Source organism: Akebia trifoliata, chromosome 8, assembly GCF_017979445.1.
Source record: "Akebia trifoliata isolate Shusen 1 chromosome 8, ASM1797944v1, whole genome shotgun sequence".
NCBI classification, from domain to species: Eukaryota; Viridiplantae; Streptophyta; class Magnoliopsida; order Ranunculales; family Lardizabalaceae; genus Akebia; species Akebia trifoliata.
This window is the reverse complement of record NC_141382.1, coordinates 47,518,034-47,545,028: the sequence shown is the minus strand read 5'-3', so window position 1 is coordinate 47,545,028 and position 26,995 is coordinate 47,518,034. Positions and strand designations below refer to the sequence as shown.

Genomic DNA, 26,995 nt, shown 5'->3' with positions numbered 1-26,995 from the left:
TTTATTTCATGCCCTTACATTTGACCAAAATTGAAATACATCCTTGAAAATGCCACGTGTAAACCAATGGAGTGGGTTTCTTCAAAATTTTGAAACAGGCTACCGACTTCAAAGTTATTTCCAGATTGGAAATAGAACACTCATCGAACATGCAAAATTTCTTTTTGCTCACAGAAATCTGGGATCCACCAATCATATGTACCGACGTGTATTGAATTGCATTCCTAATTACGAAAATACCTTTCTTAGTTACAAAACCATCCTTGTATGCTTGATGTGGCAAGCAGTGTGAGCAAAAACGACTCCCGAACGATAATCACTTTTAGTGTTCTAATTGGAAATAGAACACTCTCAAATGCCATGTCAAACACTTCCTTTTATCATTTTCATCTTCAATTGTTGGCCATTGGATGGTGTCATGAGAATCCCAATGATAATTAGCGATTTGTGGTTGAGAATAATAAAAAGGCTATCTATAGCATTCGTCTCTCAGATGAGAGAGGGTACAATAAATTTGGTAGATAAGAATGCGTGAAGGGGTCTCATCTCATGGCTCATGCAATGCAATCCTCACACACCTACTTCAAACACCAATCCCACGACGCGTAAGCGCCCGCCCCGGAGATTAGATAAGCCATCCGGTATCGTTTTGCATTTAAGGTTTTTACTGATTTTCAACAGTGGCACGTAGAACTAGACACCCTATCATTTATTACTACACTCCCATTCCTCCCACCTCTCTGACCTAAATCGAAATTAGAGGCCTAGCTGGGTTTCATTGATGCTACCTTCCTGTAAAGAAATTATATATATATAATGCTTCAGAGCCTCACAGAAGATGGTGTAGTATGATACCTAGTCCCACTTACACATCAATCTCGTCCGTTGATTCGACACAAATGTATATGTCGATTTAGCCATTATTCAATGACCGTAAAACATGAATTTCTCTTATTTTCAATCATGGGTATGTTTGGTTCAGATTATTACATTCCAATTATAAATTCTGAATTTAATTTTTAATATTTTATATCAAAATTTTAAATAGAAATCTCCTTTTCAAAATTGAAAATTGATGCATAACCCATGGCTAAAGTCATAAAAATAAGAGCTTGATTCCCACTTGTAAATAATCCAAGGAACGTGACAGGTATAGGAACCATTGAAGGCACCAAAGAAACAGTTGGAACACATTTTGTTTTTGAATAAAAGAATTGTTTTCAAGTAGTGTTTGATCGATTAATGATCATATTTCAAAATTGCAAGGAAGGGATCCTATCTTTTTATTATTATTATATGAGAGAATCTCTATTATAATTTGAATCAAATATGACACCATGTCCTAGAATTAGATTATGAATCGTGATAATCTGACTACCCCACGTGGTACACTCAATCAACTCTCATGGCGTGACAAGTTTGGGAATTGTAGATATGTACGCCTCAGGATACAAAACTATACTTCCTCATAAAAATGTATATTCCGATGGAATCATGTATCCAGAGACATACAGATCTAAGGTTCCCGAACTTGTCATGCCAGGAGAGTCGATTGAATGTGTCAAGCGGGGTAGTCAAATTATCACGACTCTTGTGAGCCGTAGCTACACCGAACAACTCCTCATTCACTATATATATAAGTGGGTTTCTCTACAATCTAAAGTTAGAATTGCATGTAAACAAAAGATGAAGATTTCAACAGTGAGAGTTGCTTTGCTAGTGTTGCTTTTTATGATCTCTCTTACCATAACAACCATAGAGGCCAGAACCCATCACCAAGGAAAACAAACAGAAGGAGAAGGAGAAGAAGAAGAGAAGAAAAGAAGTCACAGAGGCAGTAGAAGTAGTAGTAGTGGAAGAAGGACAAGCTGTGATCCCTTATATCAGTACCTCTTTGGGAGTTGTGGCCAATGGCCTTTCCCTACCTCCCCTTCTCCTAACAACCCTTTTCTCCCCATCCCATCATCACCTTCTAGGAGGCGGCGCCACCACCCTCCCCCACCATTTCCACCTCTCCCTCCTTTAGTACCTTCTCCTCCTCCTCCTCTACCATTGCCGCCTCTCATTCCATCTCCCCCGCCTATAGTCCAACCACCATTACTACCCTCACCACCCCCTCCAATTCCAATTCTCCCACCACCACCTATAATTCCATCACCCTCACCACCACCTATAATTCCATCACCCTCGCCACCACCACGGCTCGTCCCATCGCCGCCACCACCACGGCTTGTCCCATCACCTCCACCACCACCACCATTAGTACCATCACCACCACCACCATCACCATCACCTCCACCACCATTAGTTCCATCTCCACCACCACCAATGATACTTCCACCACCACTCTTTCTACCCCCACCACCACCACCTCTTGTTCCATCCCCACCACCTCTAATTCTACCACCACTCATTCCATCCCCAACATCTCCAGATATAATTCAACCACCAATATTTCCATGGTTGTCACCACCAGATGTAACACCCGACACGCCTTTCCTTCCTGTACCTTCACCACCACCACCACTACCAACATTTCCTCTACCCGAACCACCCGATGAATTTACACCGCCAACGTTTCTTCTACCACCAGTGATTCCTCAACAGCCATTCTCATTTTCTCCACCACCCACACCCGAAGCTGATATCGATCAACCACCTGAACCTCCATCATTTCCACTTCCACAACCACCTGATCTTCTCTTTCCACCACCCCAACCGCCATCGTTTCCACTTCCACAGCCACCTGATATTTTTGTTCCACCTTCCGTGGTTCCCGACATCCCGGTTGATTCACCACCATTTCAGCCCATAGAGCCTGAATCACCATCACTTCCTTTCTTACCTCCATTTCAGATTCCACCACCTTCTGATGCTCCTCCTTTGATGAAATGAGGGGGGCTTCTTTGATATCTATTTTTAAAGCTATAGTTGTTTCTGCCAGAAACAAATAGAGATCATGAAGTTTTTAAGGATAAAAGTTTGCAATTGTTTTGTTTCTTTTTGTTGTGTATTGTTCTCTCTGTCTCTTATATATGTCTAATTATTCTAAAGTGTTGAAGTACATCTATTTAAGTAAGTTCTATAGCATCTCTCTGTGTGTGTTATGTATTTTCCTCTTCTTTCTATTCCTTTTCATACAGTATAAGATGAAGGTTTAACAAACAAAGATGCAACATGAGATGTTCGAGGTTGAACACAGACAAGTCAAGAATTAGTCTTGCCCGGCTAGGTTTGCCGACAAACACTTTCATTTTAGGGGTATCCTTTAAAGAGGAAGAGGGGGGGAGGGGGGCAGCATTTTTGTAATTAAAAATGTGTATTTTGACCTAATATCATCGCCATCTGTGGGCGTACGTAATTTTGCCGAACCACGTAAATCTCTTGTGTTCTTTGTTTTCTCTAACTTTTATCTTCGTAGTTTATCAATCTTGATAGGCCAAAGAGAGTTTTTTCCACAATAATTAATGGGGAAAAAATTGGTGTGACAATAGCAATTCTTCATTTCTATAGCTTTGACTCTACTTTTTTACATTCATCACGATAGTTGGGGTGAGGATCTCTTCGAGGGTATTGTACAAATATGATAGTAACTTTATATTTAATTAAAACTTTTTATTAACAATCAACTACTCCAAAAGACCAATTTGTTGGAGAGGGGGAGAACTATGAATATAAGAGGGTCACGAGGCTTAATTGCGGTATGACACACTTGAGAATGGAGGAAAATATACACTCAACATTCCCCCTTACCCATAAAGGGTGGAAAGATTCAAACTCGTGACATATATGAACCTAGCACTTTAACAACCAATTACTCATTAAGATTGATGTGTTGTTGAGGAGGAGACCTGTGAATACAAGAGGGTCACGACGCTTAACTGGAGTATGACACACTTGAGAGTGAGGAAAACATACACTCAATAGTTTTCAATATTTCATTTCGCCAAGATTGTGATATGTATCTATCCTAGATGCTATTTAATGGGGGAATTGTTTCCTTTTTATTAAGTCTAGGTTAACTTACGAAGATTTCAAATCTTAATAAGGATCGTTGGAACCGCATGGATTTCAATTCATTTTTGTACATGATTTCTTTATGCGTGTGGAAAAAGCTTTGAAATGCCCATCTTGCTTTAAAAATTCAATAAAACTCTCTCCTTTACATTGCACGTGGTGTCTTAAAAAAGGTATCCCAAATATTAAACTAAAAATAGGGGTGTGAAATAAACACAAAAAGTTACATGTCATGTTACGAGGAGGATTCCTCCAAAATTTTGAAACGGCTTGGCTGCTTCAAAGTAGGACTCCTTTGTCTCTTCCATTTCTCTTGTAAGACTTTATTTTTATTTTTTATTTCTTGGATGAATTTTTTTTGCTCATAATCTAAAAAAGAAAAAAACAAAACAAAACAAATTAGATGATTCAAACATGACCTTCCCATTTTTAATTATTTTCTTTCAATTAGTTAGTATTTTGCATGTGTACGTGGGAAATAAGGTTTTTGTAAACATTGGTGTGATGCAAACGAGCATTAGTATCTATTAATTTTTTTTCCCCTTTCTTTTAGAGGAAAATATTATACAAATAGATGGTTAACCTTCAATTTCCACATTTTGAATGAATCACGGTACAAAAAATTGGACTTTTATAGGATTGTCTCTTAACTCAAATACAAGACGATCACCACTTACCTTAATTTGAAAGCAAGGACATGTTATCATAGAAGAGACAAAGAACATAAGTATTATTTGTAACTTGCGATTCCTTATTGAAGTGAGATGGTTAACTAATTTGAGTGAATTACTAGGTACACGGCAATTTTGAACCCATTGACAATACGCTATTCATAAATATCAATTTTGTAGACAGATTCATAGCTAGCATAAGCATATTAAACAATGATGAGCAAGCAGTTCTTAACATTTAATATAATTTTAATTCTTAAATAAATTTATGTCACTATTCTAAAAATCTATGATAATGCACGTGCTTTTTACTAGTTCCATTAAATTTAGAATCATTTAAATTAATAATAAAATATTTTACACTCAATAGGCCTAATATATCATTTCTGATAAATCACGTTGCACAATTTATGAGTGCTCTCCGATAGACTCATCTTGTTGTGGTCAAATGCTTCTTTCGATATCTTAAATGATCCTCTTGGTCATGAGCTCTTATATCAGTGGAGTTTGACAACCTCATCTTCTTCTCGGCTTATAGTTTTCTTTGAAGTTGATTGGGTTGGTAGTCCTGATAGTCTGGTTCATCACTGATTTTCAAATCTTCTTGGGGAATAATACAATTTCTTGGTGTGCAAAGAAACGACTGTCTTGAAGTTTAACCATGAATTTGAGTATCGATCTTTGAATGATTCCTTCGAATATCATCCATTAAGAACCTATTCCTTCCATCTCAATTGTCCATTGGATGCTAGTTGTTAGATGTGTTTTGGAAATTAATTAAAAAGTCTGATTTCTTATATAAGACTCATGTAATTAAGAGAGAATGGAGTTTTCAACTTAGAGACGTTACAACACATCAGCTCCCCTTTTCATGTTAAAGTGGGACAAATTTTAATTTAGAGATAGTAAAGGAGCATATGAAAAAAAGCTTCAACAACAATTGTATAGGGTAAAATCTAAATCAATTACCAAACCGTAAACATGTCCAGATAGCATCATGACAAAGATAACATTCCTTCCATCTCAGAAGAAATTGCAAAGGATTGCAGGTAAAAGTCATGAGCAATGCGTGTGATTACATGACCTTGATCATGTCTTACACGATATTCTGTATGAGAATTTGTCCCTTCTAAGAAGAGTAAATTTCATGACAGAGTGATGGGGAGATGCAAGCTTTTGTGTAAAATAAAAAATGGATAAGAAAAAATCCTTAAAGATCACAAAGAGAACCTTCATGATAAAAAAAATAAATAAAAAGAGAGACATGATATAAGAAAATGGTCAAATTGAGAAAAATGAGGAGACTGCATATGAATGAGGAAAAGATAACAAGTAGAACGGATTTTTGAATCACTGAAAACTATTTTTTATTACTAATTATTTTTTAACTTATACATCAAAGGCGCGATACTCAAACAATGAGATAAAAAATCTAATCTACTCAGAACAACTACAACACAATGCAATACTACTTAGGCATAACTGGTAGATATTTTATTATGGAGAGACCTTTCACCTACTCAAGGGGTTTGTGCTCCAACTATGCTCTTCAAAATGGCCACAAATACATCTACACTAAAATCAATCTCAACTGCCATGTTTTTCACTGCCATTATAAAGAGAGTGGGATTCGTCTCTTCCTCATTCTCTCTCACCAAATAATTTTCAGAAGTCCTTTTCTATAATGGAGTGCGTTGGAGTTACGTCTCAAGGCGCGCTGTCATGATCATGATTTTGCTGGAGTAAGTTGCTCTCAAAGATTACGATAGATCTCGAAGTGTATGATAATAGGGATTTGAAAATTACCAACACAAGGAATATTCGAGAAAAACATTATTGAGCTTTCCTTTTCCTTTGGTTTGAAATTCAAAAACTAGATTTTCTTCATTCATTTTTCTAAATATAATATTTTCACAAATCAATGATTAACGGCTACTATTTCCCCAAAATAACGAAGCCGCCGTATAATCCTCTCTCACTCTTATTTGTGCACAAACCTTACTTAGAGTTTTCTCGCTCGCTCGACACTCATTTATGCAGAAACCCTAGTTCAAGTCTCTCTCTCTCTCTCTGTGTCTGTCGAAACCCTAAATTCCCTGCAAAATCGCAGCTTTCACTTTATTTGCAGAAATGGCAGAGGAGAGATGCTGGGATGATTTGCCGGAGGAATGCTGGGAGTTGGTGTTGGATCTCCTCAACCAACACCATCATCATCGCCACTTGGAATCTGTCTCCTTAGTCAACAAGCGATTTCTTACGATCTCGAACCGTCTTCGAACCAGCTTCACCATCACCGATCCAACAATTCTACTTCACCGATCTGTTTCTGGACTCCTTCGGCGATTTCCCCAACTCAAAAGGATCGATTTTGTTGAATTTCATGGAGATCTGGATCAGGTTATTCGAGAGATCGCATCCTCTGGATTGAACCTCGAAGCCCTAAATCTCTCCAAACAGAAAAGAATTCCATTGAAGAGCATCAAGGAATTGGGAGACAAGGTAAAGAATAGTTTGAAGATTTTGATCTGTTCGAGATTGCATTTCTTGGAGGACATCGATCTGTTCGAGATCTCTAAAGCATTTCCGTACTTGGAAGAGCTAGATATCAGTTATCCAGGCCAAGATCTCCCTTCTTTGCCTGGATTGGATTCTATCGAAAGCAGCCAAAGCTTCATGGTAACTGATACTGGAATTGCGGCACTATCCTCAAATCTTCCTCGACTTCGTAGAATTAATCTCTCTGGAAACGAGTTCCTTTCTGATCCATGTCTTCGTTCTCTTTCATCCAATTGTACTTTTCTGAGAGAAATTGTAGTTCGCGATTGCAGTTTTATAAGTCACAAGGAAATTGGTTCGATAATCCTCAGAAATCCTAACTTGGTTTTTCTTTCGGTTGATGGAATCAAAATCTCTCCTCATCCAACACCTTCGGGTTTCACTATTGAAAGATTGACCTTGTTTGGTGCAAGAGCTTTAAGCATTATTGATTTCTCCAAAATGATTATTTCAGACGAACTTCTCTTTTCAATGGGAGAAGCAGATCTCCCATTACAGAAGCTTGCTCTGTCTCATTGCCAAGGATTCACATTTACTGGAATTTCCTCGCTTCTGTGCATCACTCGGTCTTTGAAACACTTAGATCTTGAAGGAGCAGATTTCCTCACCAACGAATCCATTATGGATTTATCCCAATATCTCCATGATCTTACCTTCATTAGCCTCAATTCTTGCTCTAATCTAACGAGTTCTACTTTCTATACCCTAGCAGTGAATTGCACTCATCTTGAAGAAGTCCAAATGGAGAGAACTAATCTCGGCGTAAACGATTTAGCTACAGATCTACAGAAAAGCCCCAAAATTCAATATCTGAAACTGGCTCAGAACAAGTACCTAGCCGACAAAACCCTAATGAACTTAGGATTTGTTTGCCCTAAATTGAGATTACTTGATGTGAGTTGCTGTCCGAACATTACAGAACAGGGAATCCATGAAATCGGGAAGAGTTGCTGCGATATTAGGGAGTTGGAGGTGAGTTGGTGTGGAAGGATTAAAAATATTGGGACAGGTTTGGAATTCCCCAAATTGGAAGTTTTGCGGGCGATGGGATCAGGGATTGATGACGAAGGGTTGTCAATGATGATAGGGCATAAGCTTCTCAGCTTGGATTTGGAGGCTTGTTTGAAGGTGACAGAGAGAGGGGTGAAGGAGGTGGTGGAGAAATGCAAAGGAATGAGGGAATTGAATTTAAAAAGATGTTACAATGTGAGTATTGATGTCTTGACTTGGATGGTGTTTACAAGGCCATCCCTTAGGAAGATAATCCCACCTTGTGGTTTTATACCCTCTGAGAAGCAGAGGGAATTGTTCTTGCGCCATGGATGCATGGTTTACAATGGCTAGTTTTTTGAATAATGTTTTTTACTTGAATTGAAAATTGTACTTCTGGTCTGTTTTCTCTATTTGGATTTGGTTTAGATATTTAATAAGTTTATGATATTGTAATCCTATTTTGATTTGGGCAAACATGTTATCTGTTGTTTTGTAAATTTAGCATTATTCTTGACTTGCTTAAAGCAATTCTGGTCATATATTCAAATTTCAATTTCTTAATTTTGATGATGATGATGCTACAACTCCCAATATAGAATTGCTTCTTGATGCTTTCGATTAATGAGGTCCTATCATCACCTACTAACTAAATACCAATAAGCTATACTTCTGGTGCACTTGTTCTACCCAACTACCCAAAAGAATGAATTAGATTATTATGTTGTTAGCTAGGATCAATGGATGATCCATGGGGCTAATTTTAGGCTGTGAGATTGGTTTGTATATTTATCATGTGTGGCTTTCTACAAGAATAAAAAAGAGGTATAAGCATGCCATGGAGCTTTAACATCTTTTGTGTATTGTCAGTGTGCACCTAAGAGCCAAGGTGTGGTTTCCAAGATATAACTAGAGGGAGAATATCGAAGGAAAATGTATGCAAGTTTTTCTAAACCTGAGAGTGCATTTCCTCCCATCTTGAGAAAGACGACCGAGGATTAGAGGTTAAGGTCAAGAGAATGCACATGATTACATGGAAGGAAAATGCAAACTCTGCCCAAGCTCTTGCATAAAATCAGAAATGGATAAGAAAATATCCCTGAGATCTCATAGAGAATATCCGTGATCAAGAAAGGAAGTGTGGTACAAGAAAACTGTCAAATTGAGAGAGAGAAAGAAGTTCCATGTAAATAGAGAAAGGATGACAAGTAAAAAAGGATTTTTGAATCAGTACAAATTATTCTTTTGCTAATTATTTTCTTAGGCATTAGACTCTTTAGCAGATACCACACTCAAGCAATGAGGGAAAAAATCTAATCAACTCAACCATGAGATCTATAACCAACAGCCAATGGTTGGGAAAAACATTATTGAACTTTCTTTTCCTTTGGTTTGATATTCAAAAACAAGATTTTCTAGATTTATACTTCGAGTCGCAATCGAAAACGGGGAGCAACATTCGTTGTGTACTTGTTTGGAGATTAAACAGATCTCGTTGTGTGCCATGTAGAAAACAGCTTGATTAAGCCAATGTGTTTTAAACTCCAACCAAAATGTGCCATGCAGACACCATTCTGGATCTGATTGTCTTATTTTACTATATTAATAATATGCACATGTGTTGCACATGGAGTATCATTTATTATTAAAAGAATTTTATTTATAAATTGCAATAATCAAATTAAATTATGAAGGACAATTTTCCCAACTTTGTTCAGCACGTAAGACTGGTATTCTCCACTATACTTTTCAAAAAAAAAAAAAACGTTCCACTATAACCTTGAGGGTTTGATGTGTTGAGAATTTAATTTGCTTATGAATCTGATTTCAAATACAACTCAATGGGTCTAATTCTATTTTATATGTGATTTTTGTTTTGAAAATTTAGACTTCAATCACTGTAAAAGAAATAGAAAAAAAATGAATGTCAAATTGATGCTCATAGAGAAAACATGGGGCAAAGGCAATATGATAATGAGTGGGCTCACTGAGCCCGCCCCCTTCCCCTTCCCCTTCCCCTTCCCCATGCCCACCCTATGCCCCCTTCACAGAACCGTAGATCAGTTGCCTCCGGATACGAATAACTAGAAACATTTTCCTCATGTATCCCAATGAAAATGATCTACAGTTCTGTGATAGGAGAGTAGGGGCGTGTTTCAGAGCAGGGCTTCATATTATCACAACTCTTTTCATTTCCTTCCATACATCATAGTAGTAACAATAAAAGCACTCTGCCAAAAAAATCTAACTGAAATGTGAAGAAGCAAAGGAAATAATTCTACTAGATATCAACGCGGAATAGAAAATATTCAAATAGGCCATCCCAAAAGCTGAATAATTGGGCCATCCAGTCCAATTATGGGTCTCTAACAACAGATGTATTGATAAGAAAAACAAAGAAGAGTAAAACCCCATGTTTCATAAGTAGCCAAACATGTTAAAATCACACATTACAATGGTAGGGTGTGATCAAATAAGTCCCCATCATTATTGCACATATTCCTTCAACAAATCTCATTGAATTTATATGATAAAACATACACTTTTTTAAAGGAAACATGTGTCTAATAACATAGGACAAGCCTACTGGTTTTAAAATTGTAGGATATGTTCTCCACAACTTTCGCCTTCTTAAATAGGTAAGGAGGGAGAGGGGGCAACATGGTGAGATGATGCTTAAAAACACAGCGACATCCATGGTTTTTAAACTTGATATCGCATCTCATCTCGTTCAGCTCCGATATTGAGTCATCTCAGACGAGTTTTCCGACATGTTTGAGATGTCTCATGAGATAACTCAAAAAATTAACCGTGAGACGTAAAACTCGATCAAAAAATGACTTTGTGTGAGTTGGTCTCGTTCAGCTTTGATACTGAATTAACTCGGACGATACATCTCGATCTCAGATGAGTTTAAAAACCATGGCGACATCTGAAATTATCACCTCCTACAAGCTCGCTAGATTTGCTTCACCAATCCAATTAAGTTCTCTGTTGTCATTTTTAGAGATCGAAATGGTTGAGGATCTAAAAATCTCTATTGCAATTGTTATTAACAGTATGTGAAATTTAAATATGATCTAACAACAAAAAGAAATTAGATTCAAGATTAACGAGCAAGAGAGAGGAGTTGATGAGTCTGATCAAGAGGAACTGAATGACTGCCGGTGAAGATGTTAGACGAAGAAATTAAGATTTGTTAGTTTTCAAAATTACAAAAATATACTTTTCTATGTAATGTTTAAAACCATCCTTTAATTAATACTTTAATTACAAATAAACCCTTTAAATACATGTACGTTAGCACATACCACCTTTTAGTTAGATATAAAAGGAATTTATTTTGAAACGAAGATGTACCAAATAAGGAAAATTAGAGGATTTGCAGAGTATAGGCGAAGACGCAAGGAAGAAGATGAAGTTGAGCTTCCTTTCTTTATATATAAAAGAATTTATTTTCTTTATTTTTCTAATTCTCCCAAGCTAACGAAACCGCTTTATAAATTATAACATCCTCTCTCTCTCTCTCTCTCTCTCTCTCATTTCTGCAGAAAAACCCTACTTCGAGTTCCCTCAAAACCCTAAATTTTATTTGCAAAAATGGCAGAAGAGGGATGCTGGGATGATTTGGCAGATGATATCTGGGAGTCGGTGTTTGAACTCCTAAACTATCGCCACTTGGAATCTGTCTCCGTAGTCAACAAGCAATTTCTTTCGATTTCGAACCGTAGTCGAACCAGCTTAACCATCTCCGATCCAACAATTCTTTTTCACCGAACTGTTTCTGGACTCCTTCAGAGATTTCACCATCTCAAACGGATAGATTTTGTTGAATTTCGTGGATATCTTGATCCGATTATTCAAGAGATCGCTTGCTCGGGATTGAACCTCGTAGCTCTAACTCTCCCCAAACATGCAAGATTTCCATACGAGAGCATCAAGATATTGGGAACGAAGATGAAGAACAGTTTGAAGATTTTGATCTGTTCAAGACTCTATTTCTTGGATTACAATGATCTGATCTTGATCTCTAAAGCGTTTCCCTACTTGGAAGAGCTAGATATCAGTTATCCAGGCGTAGATCTTCCTGACTGGTTTTATCAAAGGTGCATAGTAACTGATATGGGAATTGCCGAATTATCGTCAAAGCTTCTTCAACTTCGTAGGATTAATCTCTCTGGAAACGGTCGCATTTCTGATTCATCTCTTCTCAGTCTTTCATCCAATTGTATTTATCTGAGAGAAATTGTAGTTCACGATTGCAAGTTAATAAGTCACGAGGGAATTGGTTCGGCAATCCTCAACAGTCCTAACTTGGTTTCTCTATCAGTAAAAGGAAATGTAATCTTTCCTGATCCGACATCTTCTCCGAATTTCACTATTGAAAGATCGTACTTGTTTGGTGCAAGAACTTTAAGCATTCTTGATTTCTCCAAAATCGTTATTTCAGACGAATATCTCTTTTTGATCAGAGAAGCACATCTCCCATTACAGAAGCTTGTTCTGTCTCATTGCCAAGGGTTTACATTTGCTGGAATTTCCTCACTCTTGGGCGTCAATCAATCTTTGAACCACTTAGGCCTTGAAGGAGCCAATTTCCTTACCAACAAGTCCATAGAGGATTTATCTCAAAATCTCCATAATCTTACCTTCATAAACCTCAATTCTTGCTCTAATCTCACAAGTTCTACTTTCTTTACCCTAGCAAAGAATTGCCCTTATCTGGAAGAAGTCCACATGGAGAGTACTCGCCTCGGCATAAATGGTTTAGCTACACATTTACTACCCAAGAACCCAAAAATTCGACATCTGAAACTGGCTCGAAATAAGTGTCTGGATAACAGAACCCTTATGAAATTAGGGCTTATTTGCCCTAAATTGAGATCACTCGATGTGAGTCACTGTTCGATCATTACAGAACAGGGTATCCATGAAATCGGGAAGAGCTGCTGCGATATTAGGGAGTTGGAGGTGAATGGATGTGGAAGGATTACAAAAGTTGGGACAAATTGGAAATTCCCCAAACTGGAAGTCTTGCGGGCAGTGGGGTCAGGGATTGATGATCAAGGGTTGTTAATGATGGGGCAAGAGCTTCTCTGCTTGGATTTGGAGGCTTGTTCAAGAGTGACAGAGAGAGGGGTAAAGAACGTGGTGAAGAGCTGCAAAGGATTGAAGGAATTGAGTTTGAAAAAATGTGAGAATGTGAGTATTACTGTTTTTACTTACAGTGGGCTCTCAAGGTGGTCATCATCCCTTAGGAAGATAATCCCGCCTTGTGGTTTTATACCCCCTGAGACTCTCAAGGATAGGTTCTGGCGCCATGGGTGCATGCTTTACAAAGGCTAGATTTTGGTTGCTGAGATGAATTGAATTCAAAATTGTAATTCCGATCTGATTTCTCTATTTTTGGATTTTAATCAAGTGTATAGCATTTTAATCCTATTTTGATATGAGCAAAGATGGTGTATTTTCCGGTAAATACGGCTTTAATTGTACTTGAATTATTTTGTGCACATGCAAACCAAGCAAGTGAACCGATCCAAGAAACCAAAGCGAACAAAGACATGAATTATCTCCACTTACTTGTATGACTCAGGCTCATTTTAGAGTGGTGAATCCCAAACCTGAATTCAAACCGAGCAAACTAATGAAACAAGCAACATCATGGTTTTAAATCTTGTTTGAGATTGAGATGATTTGCCCAAATTATCTTGTTCGCGTTAAGTAATGATACGGATTTGTACAGTGTCTTAACATTCTCATCATCTCACAAGATATCTCAAATAATATTTTGAAAATCTTGGCCGAGTCAGTAAATATTTATATAAACACATGATTTTATGATTAAACATTGATTAATTTATGTTATTTTATTATAAAATTATAATTATCTTAATTTAAATATATATAAAATAATCAATGTAAACTGAGTTTAATGGATTGTCTCGTCTTGTGCGAGGCTAGTTGACTTGTCCAGGACAACTCAGTCTCGTCGATGGATGAGAAGAGACGTCAAACCAAGTTTTGAAACCATGGGCAACATGCCAAATTGACTTAATGGTGGCATAGAACCATTGAAATTTTTCCTTATGTATCCCAAAGAAAAAGATCTATGATTCTATGCCCTTGCCACATCAGCCGCGTACATATCCTATATGTTTTGTCACATTTATTTATCACGGCTCTTTATTTATTTATATTAGTGGTTTGTCCATTGTTATGTATTGTGCACAAACTGCAAGAAGATTCTTAATTTATTCCATCCTAAAAAATACATATTCTTTCATTTGCATCTAGGTTTCATAAGATTTTTTATTTGAGTTGTGTTTGAGTAACATTGAAATTGACATCGTTTGGGACATTGGGGTGCAGATAACCATAGATGCTTCTCACTCGTATCTCGATGAAAAACATCTATAATTCTAGGTCATATCCATGTTGGCAATGTCCCAACCAATGTCGATTTCAATGTTACTTCAGCATTTTCATTTTTATTTTTAGTTTTTGTCTTGTGCTAATATATATATATTATTGTTATTATTTTATGTTCAGAGAGAGATACACCTTAAATAATTAGAGTGAACCCATATGATTTTGACTAAACTAATGTATTAATCACTAAAGTATGTTTTTTGTATGATATAATTTTTAATAATTAACCAGAAGAGATGATCTTTTGATTAGGTCAATAATTAGTTGCGAATGCATTCGATGTCATGCTAAGATACTTTAACTCATCATTAGAGACGTAAATAAAATACTGAATAACCTCTTAACTTTAATTAATAAAATAATTCTAATGAAATAATATATTCTATATTTGCCCCATGTGTTGGAGCAAATATTGTTGTTTATCAAACTCTTTCGACTCATTGATTCACGAATTTCTTGCCCACCTTTGGACTTGGTCCACTTTCACGATAAAGATCAACTTGATTGACGATTTCTATCCATTAGATTCGAGTATTCAAATAATGTCTTCATTGAATTGTTTAGTAAACGATCCCTAATACTTTTTACAGATGTGGGAAGTTGAATAAGAAAAGAAAAAGACTTTGACAAGGAAACATATGAAAATATCAAGAACCCTATAATAGATGAGTCCTAATCCTATCCTCTAGGCATTTTTAATGAGTCGGAACCCCCCCCCCCTTTCTTTGATGCACACCCCTATCACAGAAGCGTAGATCAATTGCATCGGGATACATAAGAAAAATGTTTATGATTATGCATATCTTGAGGCAATTGATCTACAATTTTGTGATGAGGGTGTAGAGGGGTGTCAAAAAATCATTACACATTTTTAATAGGTAGTCAATATCTTGATTTTTTTTTATTTTTAGGTCTTTTTTTTCGAAAAATAATATAAGTTTTGATCATTATCATTATAATGACCCATATTAATGAACATTAATTAAAGTTAAGGGTGTCAATGGATGGTCGAAAATTTGAATTTGAATTCGGATAGTTTTATATATTCGAATCCTTATCAAATACAAATTCAAATATTAACATTTCGAATTCGATAATATCCAATTTTATTTGATAGTTTTATATATTCAAATCCTTATCGGATACAGATTCAAATATTAACATTTCGAATTCGATAATATCCGATTTTATTTGATATATTTTTTATACAAATAATATAATATATAGTATTTTATTTGATTTATTTATTATATACATAATATAATATATAGTATTTTATTTGATTTATTTATTATATGCATAATATAATATATAATAGATTTTTTTAATATTGAAAAATCAGTTGGATAAGGAAAAATTGTGTTTTTTTAAATATACAAATTATTCAAATTCTAATCGGATAGAATTTTAGAACATCCATCGGATTCGGATTCGAATTCGAATTTAGATATCAGATAAAAAATTTGGATTCGAATTCGGATATTCCTGTATTCGAACTGATAAGCATCCATTGACAATTTGACATTTCTAATTAAAGCTATGATTTCCTTATGTATTTTAAGAGTAAACTACACTTTGACCATCTGTAGTTTAGCATAGTTCTATTTTGATCCTCTAATGCTTTGATTATTGTGCTTACCTCTCCTTTTGACTTTCTATGGCAAGATTAAAATTTAGATGTTATTTTACTATTTTACCCTCTTATTTAATATTATTTAAAAAAATTAAAACACTAATTTAGATGTTATTTTACTATTTTACCCTCTTATTTAATATTATTAAAAAAAATTAAAACACTAATTAAAATGCCCTTTACCTAAGCATTCATTGAACTCATTTTTTCACAAGCTTATTTTTGTTTATAAAAAAGTAACTCTCTAAAAAAAAGGCAAAATAATCTTTTTAAAAGAAATTTAATTGATAGCAATTTAATGGAAACTTAATTTTGGATTCGAATTCGGATATCACAATTATCAAAACACTAGGGGGTCAAAATGAAATTATATGCCAAACTACAGGAGAGTGAAAGTGCAATTTACTCGTATCCATTTGGAGAAAATTTTCTTAATTCAAGGGAAAAATGTCAGGTTCGGATGAGTATTGAAAAAACCCCGATGTTATATACATACTCTTTGACAATTGCGATATCTTAAATTCGTGTAAAATAGTTAAAATGCCTTTTATCTTAAATTTTTTGTCAAAATTCTTGATTTTACTTGTTTTTAGAAAATACGGCATCTTGATGTAAAATTTGTATCCTCATTGTCAGCCTCTATAACAAGATACAATTTTCAAGAGAATCGAATGGGTTTAAAGATTTAAAAGGTCAAGAATATGGGTTTTTTGGGTAGAGATTGAAGATGAGGCAATAGGTCATATTCTGTTAGCTCTCAAAGTGATCGAGAATGTCTTTAGTTTAAAAACACGGGTATCTCAGATATTCACAAAAAAATAGGTCTTTGTAGTCATTGACCCAAATTTAAAACTTTGCTCCCATCACAAAATTTTGTAAACTTTGAAAGACCTACTTAATGTTAAAAATATTTAAGACCATCAACGAATTTGTCCCCGTTCACCCATGCTTCTTCATCAATCAGTCTTTGAATCACTTAGTTCTTGAAGAAGTCCGAATGGAGAGATCATGCCTCGGCATCAGGGGCGGATCTAGAGAATTTCACTTGTAGGGGCCAAACTAATAATATGAAAATAAAAGTAAAAGAAAATTATAAATAATAGGAGCATTTTAGAAAATCAATTTCTTTACCAGATTGAAGATCATCATCATCATCAGATTCTGAACCAAAATCAGAACTTCTTTCTCTTCTATTTTGCACTTCATTTGTTTCTTTTGCTCCACTTAGGTCCAAAACCTCAGTCTACATCACCATCACCATTAGAACCAGAATCAATCTCATGTTTGTTAAGATTTTAAGCCTTGCTAGGGGTTATTTTGCTCAAATGGATTACTACATTAGCAATCCAGCACCACATCCCTCTAATTATCATAAAATAAAATAAAAAACTTAGATAAAAAAAATCATATATATATATATATATATATATATATATTTTTTTACTTAATCCAAGGTTTTTAGGTTTTAATAATGGACTGCTGTTGAACTTCCATCTGATTTCGAAATTTAAAATTAAAATTGTAAAAACAAATAACTTTTCTTGAAAATAAGAAATTCCAATTTCATAGAATTCTGCCCTTGCAACCCTAAAGCATAGGATCATGTTTTTTGATATCTCAAGGTGAGTCCAAGGACTCTTAGTAAGGGTGAAATCCTTACTAACTTTTTTAAGGCTAGTTGGACTCTAAAGAAGCCTTCCGTTTGAGTTAAAGTCGTCGTAAAATGACTCGCCATGTGGCATACTCAAAAGACTCCATGACTCGACAAGTTCGGTTACCATAGATCTGAACGCCCCAAGATACATGATTGCACTTCCCCAAAAATGTGTATCCCGAGGCTTACAGATCTACAGTTCTCAAACTTTGTTCATGTCATGGTGTCATTTGAATATCCCAACTGGCGAGTCATATTATCGAAGAGTCTTTGAATAATGAAGGGCTCTTTCACCGGAAGTAAGTAGTTTAGAACAACTCTTTTGGCTGCTAGTATGGGTATTTAATTAAAAGGTATATAAAAAAAAAAAAAAAGTTTGGAAAATAGTCTTGATCGGTCCATATTTTCTAAGTGGAGACCTCTTGCTCCGAGTTTTCATAAATTTGATTTTAATAGTCATTTTCCCTATCTTAATCCTATTTTGATATGTGCAAAGATGATTTTTTTTTTTTTTTTTATAAGTAAAAATGACTTTATTTTTTATACTTGGCTTAAAAGAGATTTGGATCGAATCGATAGAGTCGGAATCCTACACTGCTGATAAGATTTTGATTTCGAATTTTGATGATGTTACAATTCCCAATATATAATTTTTTTCTTCGACACTTTTGATCGATGAGGTTCTATCAGATCTACCAACTAAATTCCAATATTGTATATTACTAATGTACCCGTTTTGCCAAACCACTCAAAAGAATGAATTAGATTATTATATGATTAAGATCAATGGTCGATCCATGGTGCTAATTTTAGGATGTGAGATCAAGTTCTTGTGTTAGCAACCAATAGCATGAAAATATCATAAGGCCCCTCAGATATCTCTATCATTTATCCGAGCCGTAGTCCAATGATCGAACAATCATGAGAGACTAATCCATCAAGGATGATGCACATCACAAGGTAAACTATAAACAGACACTATCTTTCACTCTAATCCACATAAATGGTTCCCTAGAGATGCAATATTTGTATTGAGATTCAATGAAACCCAATGTCATTACCATGAATACCAAAAAGAAAACAACAAATTAAAGAAGTGCCCATTCAAGACCTAAAGAAAGCTAGGGCACAGAAATAATAGTGTAACAAGATTACTAGAAAATATCACAGCTGTGTAGATACAGACATGCATTCCTTGGTAGTGATGGGAAGAACATGACAGAAAAGAGAACAGTCTAACCTTTGGCGGCACCCAATCCTCGAGATTTTGGCAACCTAACTGCAACCAAAGGGTTGACAATGCCTTGTCCATCTCTGCCCAAACCCATTCCTTCAACAAAACCCATTTTTGCCATCATTTTCGAGCCAAATCCTTTGGTGTGTTTCTCGAAAGCTCCAGTCCCTTTGGACTCGGTTCTTGGCTTGTTACTGGTTCGAGTGAATTGCAGACCTGATCCCTCGGTTCTTGGCCTGTCACTGGTTTGAGTGAATTGCACACCCAATCCCAGTGATTTGGGTCTTTTTATAGCTTCTATTGGTGCCACAATCCCTTGGCCGTCCTTTCCTAAGCCTCCCCCTTCTACGAAGCCCATCTTAGCCATCATTTTCGACCCAAAGCCCTTTGTGTGCATCTCGAATCCACCCAACTTGGAGGAGCTCGTGTCAACTTTACTTTCATGACAAGTGTTACAGGTCTCTTTCGAATCAATGGTTGTAAACTCCTCCATGGGATTGGCCTGCATTGTGCCACTTGAGACAAATGACACGGGCTGATTGGCATAAATGGGGCCCTGCCTACCAGCCTGTTTCTTCCCACTTGCCTCACTGCTACGTCGACCAGACTTCTTCGATAACTTGCTACCGAAGGAGCAGTATGGTTCCAGTGGACTGCGACCAGTAAATTTTGAAGCCTTTTTGGTTCTCTTTGGTTCTTGATTTACCACAAAATCATCATCCTCGTCGTCAGCTCCTAACAGCTGAAATCCATAACAAATGGACAAATCTCAGATTCAGTGATATGGATATACAGAAAGAGGATTTGAATACTTCGAATTTAAAACTTGATCATCCTCCTTGATCAGGAAAATAGCTTTCTCCTGAAGATGAGAGTACACTACAGGTCGAGGTACCAACCATGGGACCAACATATGATAAGTACAACTTCACAGTCCAGGTAAACGAATAGATTTTTACCCAATAACTCATTTGTTATTTTGAGTGTAACACTTCAAGGATCAGTCAAAAGTTTTGTGCCCACCGTTTTTATGGCTGATTCTGGTCAACCAACTCAATTGTGTCAAAATGATTACATGATTACAAGACTATCATGATTACACCTTATCATCAGCTTTATTTTTATTTTTTTTGTGCATGTTTACAAATTTTGAGCAGGACCGCAGGACTATACCCTCACCAAATTTTCTACCATTTGAGTAAATTCCAAACTGTCGAATTACCCTCTTACATGGGAAAATTCCTAGTATGCAATAAGCATGTAATAACTCGTTTGAGGAAATCTCCACAATCACCTGATGCAGTTAGAATATAGAAGAATGACTGGTAATAACTGAATTCTCAATGCAGAAACCTTAAGCACAAAGAAGGTTGCAAGTCTGTAATCGCCCAAGGAAAATTCAAAAAAGACTCACAGGACAGATTAGAACTAATTTAAATGCACGTACCTTCTCCAAGCGGGGCATATCAGTAGATGTTGGCATGCCAGTATGCCCCGTTCGCGTCACAGTTATGAATCTGAAAAAGCAAATCAATATTTAATATTAGCACACAAATCCCTCATGCATGTACATACATTATTTACAGGAAATCAGCAGCTAGCTGCCAGACAAATCAAAATTTCTCTTTATTACTTCCATGGAAAAACGTCGAATCAGCTCAATCACTATAGATATTCATCACTGTGGATCAATAAAATCGGCTAACAATATCATGCAACACCCAGAAGTCATTAACAGAAGCAGTGCACAGTCCCATGGATATCCAAGAGTAGGAAGACTCAGTCCACCTTCACACTTAGGCACTCAAACAAAGTGTTTAGCATTATCACGAGGCATTCCAACATTCTTCAACAAATTTGGTGATGAGTAACTCAAATATATAAGGAAAAGAGAGAAAGTTGTGACCACTTGCTAGATTTATGAGCCGAAGAGCGTATTTCAAGGTCTGTATTTTATATAGAGAATTCAATTTCATGCCCTCTTTTTCTTGGCAACTACTTCTCCATTTCTCTCATCAAATTGCTCCCTTAATAATTATAAGAAGAGAAAAAAGAAATCACAAATGACATTTCCCTGGTTATTTGTGTGTTAATCACTCTTTGTTCTTACTTGATCAAAATGAAATGGAAATCCCAATCCAATAAAACTTGTTACTGGACAAAGAATGACAGAAGAAAAAAAAAGAAAAATCCAATGAAAGCTTAACTATGATTCTCAAGGGAAAGGATGCCCCAACCAACCATCACTGCATAAACATACGGTGTAGTGAACGCGTCAAAAGAGTAGGTGCTTGGGCAGAGTAGAAGCAAATGGACACAGTATTTGTAAGAAAATTAATTTTCTTGCATGTAAAGGTGAGGCTTGTTATGCACAATAGAATTTCCTTTCGTTCAAAACATCAATGGAACACCTCAGTTGCAAGGATTCTACAACTCCTATTTCCTGGAATTTATATGTTATTTAGTTAATAATAGCAACTCTATTGTTTCAAGGCAAGTCAAAATCATATGAGTATAAATTTGATTGATGCCAACCTATTAATAACCTCCATTTCATATTGTATCATAATCTTCAGCCCGAATCACAAGAAATCGGAATAATTTTAGATCTACAGATTGCTCACACACACAAACCGGGGGGGAGGGGTAATTACCTTTTCTTGCCAGAACCTTCACAACCACTTCGTAGGCGATAAATTGAGGCTAGCCTTTGTACCTAAAGATATTCAGGACCAATGGAAAACAATAAAAGAACTAATGATGCCTAAAACGACTAAAGAAAAAACAAACAATGAGAAACAAAAAACAAGAACATTTGGTAAACACTATTAGGACTAAATTCTTTAAGGGTCTTTAACCTAGCAAAAGTAAAACAGATATATATTTAACCTTTATTCTAAAGAATTAAAATTTTAAGAGAGAGAGAGAGAGAGATTTTCTATTCCTTAGATGAATAATAATTACAAGGCATCTCGTGTAACAAAGTGAAATATCATTTGTTTTCTGGACACTTCTGGCATTTCCACCTTTTTTTGGACTATTATATCCTATCATTTAGAAGATTACCAACCTTACTTATCAAAAATCAAAAAAAAATTACCAAGCTCAAATGGTTAAAAGGAAAATGATGCCTTGGCCATATTTCCAGATTAAAATCGAATCATGATCAGCAAAAAAATCATTCTTGTTGACCATATTAACCATTTCCGAAAAAAATTCACATGAAACAATGACTATTGACTAATAAAATAAGCTAAGAGCATGCCAATGCATTCCCAGCAAGTTTGCTTGTGTAAATAAGGAACTCAAAAGAAGAAGAAATGTACTAACACCATACCTGGGAACAATCTCTAGAATGCATGGGTTGGAATGATAGCATATCCACCTCATCCAAGACCATCTGCCTTAATTTCTACAAGTTTGCAACATCACAAATGTTAATTTATGGGAGATTCAACTAAACTTCGCAAAGTTGATTAATTAAATACAACTAGACTAACTAGAAAATCAAACAATGCAAAGAAGTGTGCTGATAACATGACCTTAGTTCAAAAAAATCAAACAATGCAAAGGGACAGGAAAGCTCAACAAGGATAGAGAAACAATATACTAGATGAATATAAAAGGAACAATCCAGTGTCCAACAATATGGCCGTTTTTGACTGAGCAAGGTACAACAACAGAAGTCAAAAAATCGTATCCATTTATCATACTTACAAGTTCAATAGAGCTACACCTGCATACTACATAACCACCTTAACTACAAAATTTATGTTTGTACTTGGTAATAATGATAAGAAAATCTTGTTCTACCAATGTGTGGTGCATGTTTAGCGTTTGATATATAAATGTTGATAGCGCATATAAGATATAGCTTCCAAATATAACTAAAAACATGACTAAATCATAAAACTCGATTGATTTCATCTGAGTTCAAAGATGTATTTTTCAACATATTTCAAAATCAACTTAATTTGGTTTTAGTGTTGAACACATTAGTTTGACAACAGTAACTATATTCCAATTTGTTGAATCAAGAGCAAGATCAATATTTTACTCATTTTTTCTTAACATCACCTACTAGCTTTAGCAAAAATGCAAACTATGGTTGTAAACTGTGCAATAACTTTTTCACAAGGCATAGTCATGACTCATAACAAATGCCTGAATATAACCCAACAAGTTCCCAATCCAAGGATTGGATCTATGGTGTAAAAACCTGAATGAAATAAATGATAAATAATAAAAATCTAAACAAGTGGGGAAAATAAAAACAAATTCTAAAAATTTGGAAAAATAAAGTTCACTAAGCTAAAGCAACTTCAGACCAATTAAAACTAGATAACCATATTAACAATAAATACATAAGATAAAACATGTTACCAAATTTATTTGATTGAGATCAACACCACGACGAATCATTCTTTCTCGTCGTTTGACAGCAATCGTTTCTTTACGATGTTTCTTTTTTTCACCTAAATGAACCATTAGAATAATATGAAGCTATCAATTAAGAGAATCTCCAAGAGAATAAATAGTCAAACCACCTCAAACACAATAGAATATAAGCATAGAAATGGCATCAAGTAACATCAGCAAGACATTTTGAAATAGAAGAAAATATAGAAAAGATATCACCAAGAAGATACGGCAGGGTTGGAAGATGGGAAGAAGCCACCTTCCAGCCTCGGTCATAAACATTACTCGTAATGTAATGTCCAAAGAAGATCGTGTAAGTATGCATTGCCCAAGATAATCATAAGCAAAGAAAATATTTTACCTGGAATGTTCCTGAAATTTTTACTCTTTTGGGCCTCAGAAGGCCAAGACCTAGGGAATTGAGAAACGTGCTTCTTCTTACCCGAAGAAGTTCTAGGATCCTTTACAAACAAAAGATCATCCAAAGCCCGTGACCCAACATCCATAGCAACTCCAGTTCTTCGAGACCCCACAAAACCCTTCTTTCTTGGTTGTGGCTTCTTCATACCATACTCCTTCGACACATTCAGCAAAGCAATCGCATTCAAATTCTCTGAACTCTCATCACTGCCACTGTTTGAAGAACTATCTTTATCTGAGACATCCAAGGCATGTTTCATCAACCACATTGAATTCGCCACTTCACAACTCCCCCCAATTCCTTCCAAGTAATCTCTTGCCACCTCATCATCGATATCAGAACCACTATCAGAAGACATGCTCTCTGAATCATCATCGCTTTCAGATGACCCATCTGAATTGCTTTGATCTGAAGAATCCGAGTTTCCTTCATCAACCGAATCATTGTCATCATCATCATCCATAAGTCCATCATCACTTTCCTCGTCAGAAATATCTTGTGTGTACAACTTCAAACCTCCAATAGACAAAAAACCCGAATTCTTCTCAGGAGACAAATCCTTCATCCTCAAATCTTTATTTATTCCATTTTGAACAAATTCTCTGTGGTTATAACTCATTTCAGTACAAATTTCCTTATTAGTGGGTGATAGATTGAAATCTAACCCTAAGCCGTCTTCCTTCTTTGCCGAGGAGGACCCCACACCAGTTGGGATCTCATCAGATTCATCATCTTTGCAGAACCCCAAACCTCTGTGATGATTGCTTTCACCCAGTACTGAACTTGAACCATAATCATAAGTAACTTCCCCAGAACCAATGGGTTTTGCACAAGGTGTCTGATCTAAATAAGCAACAATTTGGGTCTCCTTGTAATCAACTAAAACAATTGAATCATTAAAATTGCAGTCTTTATTATTTCCTCCAAGGCACGATTCCGAACCCAGTTTTGCCTGAAATCAATCCAAATTCAACCAAACCAAACAAAACCCAGATACGAAAATTGCTTCTTCGATTCATATTAGATAAGACTCTAAACATTAGCCCACTAAATTTTGAAAAAAAAAGTAAATTTTTTTATCCAAAACCAATGTACCTGAGCATCGATGACCGGATAATCGAACCCGAAAGCATTTCCGCTAGATTTTCCAGATCCATTCTTAGAAACAGACGTTTTCGATCTATCGAATTTGCCTGGTTTCAATGCAGATTTAGAATTTTCTTTAGGGGTTTTTCCTGCAAATAGAAATCGAAGAAGAGATGAAAATCAAGTTCGAAGAAAAGGAGAAGAGATGTTAATAAAGATTCGAAACTTGTATTAGGGTTTTCATGAGAGGAGATAGAACCTCGAGACGAAGAGGAGGGCAAAGAAGAATCGTTTTGCCAATCTGATAAGAGACCACCTTCGACGAAGAGAGCACGAGCAGAACCTCCACCTCCTCTTCCTCTGTTGTACCTTCTCTTTCCTCCACCCATTGCGCAAGTTAGCAGACCTCACCAGACCAACTGATCGAACTACGGGACGCTTTTATTTTGACGCGCGAGCAAGGCTAAATGTACCGTACCTGATCTGGCATATTCGTTATCTTGATGTGCGGTGGCTTGTGCAAACGCACTTGTGTTATAAGTTAGAAAGGGCTTATTCGTAATTTAAAATATTAATTAAAGATTTTACAAGAGTATAGCGGCCATCCTCCCAAAAAAAATCAGCTCAATCCAAAATCTCAAACCCATATTTTTTGATATATATAAAGCTTAGGGTGTTGAACATTTCCCATATATATATATAGGTCCCCGTTCAGCAACAAACATTTTGGCAAAACATTTTTCAAAACATGGGTTAGAGGTTTTGGAATGAGCTGATTTTTTATGAGAATGATCTCTACGGTGAGGAGATCATCATCACCAAAAATCAGCCATTCCAAAATTTCTAACCCCATCAAAAATGATTTACAAAAAATGGACGGTCCACGATTTTTCAACTTGTAAACTGGGATTAGAAGTTTTGGAATGGGCTGATTTTTGGTGATGATGATCTCCTCACCGTAGAGATCATTCTCACAAAAAATCAGCCCATTCCAAAACCTCTAACCCATGTTTTGCCAAAATGTTTGTTGCTAAACGGGAACCATATATATATATATATATGGGAAATGTTCAGCACCACACATTTTGGCAAAATATTTTTCAAAACATAAGTTAGAAGTTTTGGAATCTGCTGATTTTTTATGAGGATGATCTCTACGGTGAGGAAATCGTCATCACCAAAAATCAGCTCATTTCAAAATTTCTAACCCCATAAAAAATGGTTTACAAAAAATGGACAGTCCACAATTTTTCAACTTGTAAACATGGGGCTTGAAGTTTTGGAATGGGCTGATTTTTAGTGAGGATGATCTCTACGGTGGAATTGACTGATTTTTGGTGAGGATGATCTCTACGGTGGAATTGACTGATTTTTGGTGAGGATGATCTCTACGGTGAGGAGATCATTATCACCAAAAATCAGCTCATTCCAAAATTTCTAACCCCATCAAAAATGATTTACAAAAAATGAACGGTCCACGATTTTTCAACTTGTAAACATGGGGCTAGAAGTTTTGGAATGGGCTGATTTTTAGTGAGGATGAATCATCCTCACCAAAAATCAGCCCATTCCAAAACTTCTAACCCATGTAGGACAAAAATGATTGGCTAAAATGTTGGCCAAAATGTTTGGTGCTGAACGAGACCCATATATATATATATATAAAAGTTTGAAACTGTATAATATGCATAGTAGGATTGCAAATTTTCTTGATTTTGACAAAAATGATTATTTGATTATATTAAGTTTAAATGCAAAGGTAGGAGCATTTGTGAGATCCAAATTTTGGTGTCAAACCACTTTTACCCCACCTTCTCTCATCATAATAGTAAAAGTCACGTGACGATGGGCTCTCCTTTTCTTGGAAAATGCTAAGTGATTG

General features: G+C 35.9%; 3 protein-coding genes across 3 annotated transcripts; 2 read left to right on the top strand and 1 right to left on the bottom strand.

Annotated features, from left to right (window-relative positions):
• The first annotated feature begins 6,367 nt into the window (after nt 1-6,367).
• On the top strand, nt 6,368-8,711 carry LOC147397319 (uncharacterized). Its single transcript, XM_086452875.1, has one exon. The coding sequence runs from the start codon at nt 6,819-6,821 to the stop codon at nt 8,586-8,588; it is 1,770 nt and encodes a 589-aa protein (XP_086309001.1). The 5' UTR covers nt 6,368-6,818; the 3' UTR covers nt 8,589-8,711.
• A 3,123-nt stretch (nt 8,712-11,834) lies between these two features.
• On the top strand, nt 11,835-13,580 carry LOC147397318 (uncharacterized). Its single transcript, XM_086450197.1, has one exon. It carries the CDS (start codon nt 11,835-11,837, stop codon nt 13,578-13,580), a length of 1,746 nt encoding a protein of 581 aa, XP_086306323.1.
• A 5,377-nt stretch (nt 13,581-18,957) lies between these two features.
• Nucleotides 18,958-25,615, bottom strand: LOC147397317 (D111/G-patch domain-containing protein). The gene is made up of 8 exons (XM_086452873.1): nt 25,373-25,615; nt 25,123-25,262; nt 23,968-24,979; nt 23,571-23,662; nt 22,525-22,599; nt 21,842-21,903; nt 20,635-20,704; nt 18,958-19,929 (listed from the first exon to the last, which is right to left on the bottom strand). Exons 1-8 carry the CDS (start codon nt 25,500-25,502, stop codon nt 19,189-19,191), a joined length of 2,322 nt encoding a protein of 773 aa, XP_086308999.1. The 5' UTR covers nt 25,503-25,615; the 3' UTR covers nt 18,958-19,188.
• Between the last annotated feature and the right edge of the window lie 1,380 nt (nt 25,616-26,995).

Excerpts from the sequence above, each read along its gene's own strand:
- LOC147397319 (XM_086452875.1), top strand. The coding sequence starts at position 6,819 with ATGGCAGAGGAGAGATGCTGGGATGATTTGCCGGAGGAATGCTGGGAG.
- LOC147397318 (XM_086450197.1), top strand. The coding sequence starts at position 11,835 with ATGGCAGAAGAGGGATGCTGGGATGATTTGGCAGATGATATCTGGGAG.
- LOC147397317 (XM_086452873.1), bottom strand. The coding sequence starts at position 25,502 with ATGGGTGGAGGAAAGAGAAGGTACAACAGAGGAAGAGGAGGTGGAGGT. Across the intron at positions 23,663-23,967 it reads AAATTTCAGGAACATTCCAG|GTGAAAAAAAGAAACATCGT; the intron begins GTAAAATATTTT and ends TGGTTCATTTAG. Across the intron at positions 20,705-21,841 it reads GAAGGTTCTGGCAAGAAAAG|ATTCATAACTGTGACGCGAA; the intron begins GTAATTACCCCT and ends TTGCTTTTTCAG.